The 2,649-nt window shown below is 38.4% G+C and overlaps 1 protein-coding gene across 1 annotated transcript; it reads right to left on the bottom strand.

The window, feature by feature from the left end:
• Positions 1-318: 318 nt before the first annotated feature.
• On the bottom strand, positions 319-1,703 carry LOC124931715. The gene is made up of 3 exons (XM_047472241.1): positions 1,000-1,703; positions 731-903; positions 319-629 (listed from the first exon to the last, which is right to left on the bottom strand). Exons 1-3 carry the CDS (start codon positions 1,582-1,584, stop codon positions 476-478), a joined length of 912 nt encoding a protein of 303 aa, XP_047328197.1. The 5' UTR covers positions 1,585-1,703; the 3' UTR covers positions 319-475.
• Positions 1,704-2,649: the final 946 nt, after the last annotated feature.

Raw genomic sequence — 2,649 nt, 5'->3', positions numbered from 1 at the left:
AATTCCAGCAAACAGCACTGGAAGTAAAATAGTTTGTTTATGCTTCCTTCTCTGAAACAAAACCAAATTAAATGAACTAAATCATGTAAACAAGTCAAGTTCATAGCTACTTTGCACTTGTGGTCGTATTATATGCATTTGAAGGATGAATTGCATAATACATTTAGACAAAATGACCTGAGCCAAACAAACAACTTGTAGATTCTTCTAAAACTATCTATATATCTATCTTAAGAAGAGAATATGGACTATTCACCTTCCAATCTTCATAATCTCATACATAGGCCAAATTAGTCAGCAAAAAATGGCAAGAGAACATGAAGAATAACCAGTACTTATTGATTTGTTAGTTTATTACAAAATTGATTACACAAGCAGCAGAATGGCCAAACAAGAAAGAACAAAAGAAGACAGAGATCTACTATACTACATTATAATCAGTCATATAGTACAATTAATTACAAGGAGGACTGGATTAGGAAGCACTTATAGGAGACTGTGGAAAATGAGTTCCTCGAAAGAAACCCATACTGCCTCCATTCTGCATTTCAACAACTGGAAACCCATTGTCTTCTTCTTCTTCTTCATCAGCATCCCAAAGAAACCGAGCATAAGAAGCTAGTACATAACTGTGACGCCAAAGAAAAACATATGGTCAGGACTCATGATTCATGACCAAGTCATTCATAATTTCATTCCAATTGTAGAAGACATGGTGGGTTTTGCTTACCAATCATCTGGGGAAGCTTTAACAGCTTGATCAAAGTAAGTCTCCGCACGGGAAGAGTCCTTCTGAGTCTGCCATATCAAGTCAGCATAGAGTGAAAGAACATTTCCATCACTTGAATTTGCTAATATTGCTCTCCCACAATATTCTTCTGCTTTTTTATAATCCCCACGAACCTGTTTTCACAACATCAAACAACAATTCATCCCATCAACAATTCATCCTACAATTGTTGAATCAAATCTATATTTAGGGTAAAATTATACGTATACCTCTTTCAGAAACCTAGCATAATTGCCAAGAATCAAGGAATTTCCAGGATTCGCCTCGATCATCTTCTGATAATAAAAATCCGTATTCTCGTTTCCATAATTTGAATAACCTTCATTCTCATCATCACCATCTGATCCTCCACTTCCACTACCACCACCGCCGCCACCACCACCACACCAGCCTCCTCCATTACCAAATGTCTCCAGTCCACTCTTTTCTACCCCGACAGCACATACCTCATCAAGGCCGGAAGTCGAGAAAACTAACCGATCCAATCTCGAAACAGTAACAGCCTCCGCCAATTCCTCCTCATCGTCGGTGATAATCATCGGTAATCCGTTAAGACTCTTAGTAAACGGCCTTCTCTTCGAAACCGATAGCTCTTTCAGATCGTTCTCGGATAAAGTTCGAGATAACTTATTCCCCGAATCGATTGAACACGATGTCGACATCGACAACAAGGAAAAGGATCGTACCTTTGGAATATGAAGAATCGGATCCACCTCTGGCGACGACGACTGATGATCTTTGACGATAGATGGCCATGAACTCAGTACCGGCGATGAAGCACTCCGAAGCAGCATTTTGGAAATCTAGAATTGTCTAGAGAGAGAAAGAAGAATCCTCTTTTCTGAACTGTATAACAATGGTAGGTAAAGTAACCTTGATCGTAGAACTCGCTTGCACTGGTAATCCGATACAGAAGTGATGAAGAAGATGAAGTGATATTTATACACGATAAGAAAATGAATCAGGACCGTCGATTCTTCTCGATGATTCTTCTCCATTGTCACAGTACCTTTCATGGCTTGGCTTAGCTTGGCTCGGCTTAGCTTAGCTAGGCTGGCAATAAACATTTCATTTTCAGATACTTTATTAATTAAATTGGGGCCCACTTTTTCGTGTCTTCATACGGAGAATGGTGTAAAATCGACGGTCCAAATTTGACGAATCACGTGATGAAGATGATTAAAAAGCTCACGGAACTGTTTAAGCCCTCGTGTTTACGAAATATCTACGAAGGTGCCACTGCTGCAAATTGGTGGGGCCAATCTGTTGTCCTAATCGGGTTGTTGGTATCAAAGGTGGGCCCCATAGACCCAATTCAACGGTGAGGTGTGCGAAGGTTTAATTCGGGTCATGGCCCATTTTGTCACGTGGAGCAGGCCCACCTGGTTTTTTTGTGCGATGGATTAACCTCCCATAGATTTTTTATGGGCTCACAGAAATCTTTATTCTATTACATGGGCATTAATGTCCTTTCATTACATGGGTATTTCATTGTACAATCATCGTCATCAGTTTGTACTTTGTATTGACATCATTGTCACAGAAGAATAATATAAATTATTTTTATTTGAAATATTAAACGTGTATGGTTTATTATTATTATTAATTTAATGAGAGTTTATTTTAATTTAGGATATAAAGGTTGTTGATGAAGCAGTTTGTGGTGAATATCTAATGCAGGTCCGAGGTCATCTTCGAACCAAACAGGTCAGTTTATGGTTGAGGTTTTTAATCTAGTTTGAGCCACTTCTTTGTAGTATGTCCTTGGTGAGGGTACTTTAATAGATAGAACCTTCTATAGTGATTTTACAAAAAATTTAGTTTCATGATGTCTTTTTGTGGTTGTAAATAAATGTACC

This window comes from Impatiens glandulifera, chromosome 3, assembly GCF_907164915.1.
Source record: "Impatiens glandulifera chromosome 3, dImpGla2.1, whole genome shotgun sequence".
Classification (NCBI taxonomy): domain Eukaryota; kingdom Viridiplantae; phylum Streptophyta; class Magnoliopsida; order Ericales; family Balsaminaceae; genus Impatiens; species Impatiens glandulifera.
This window is presented reverse-complemented; position numbering and strand designations above follow the sequence as displayed.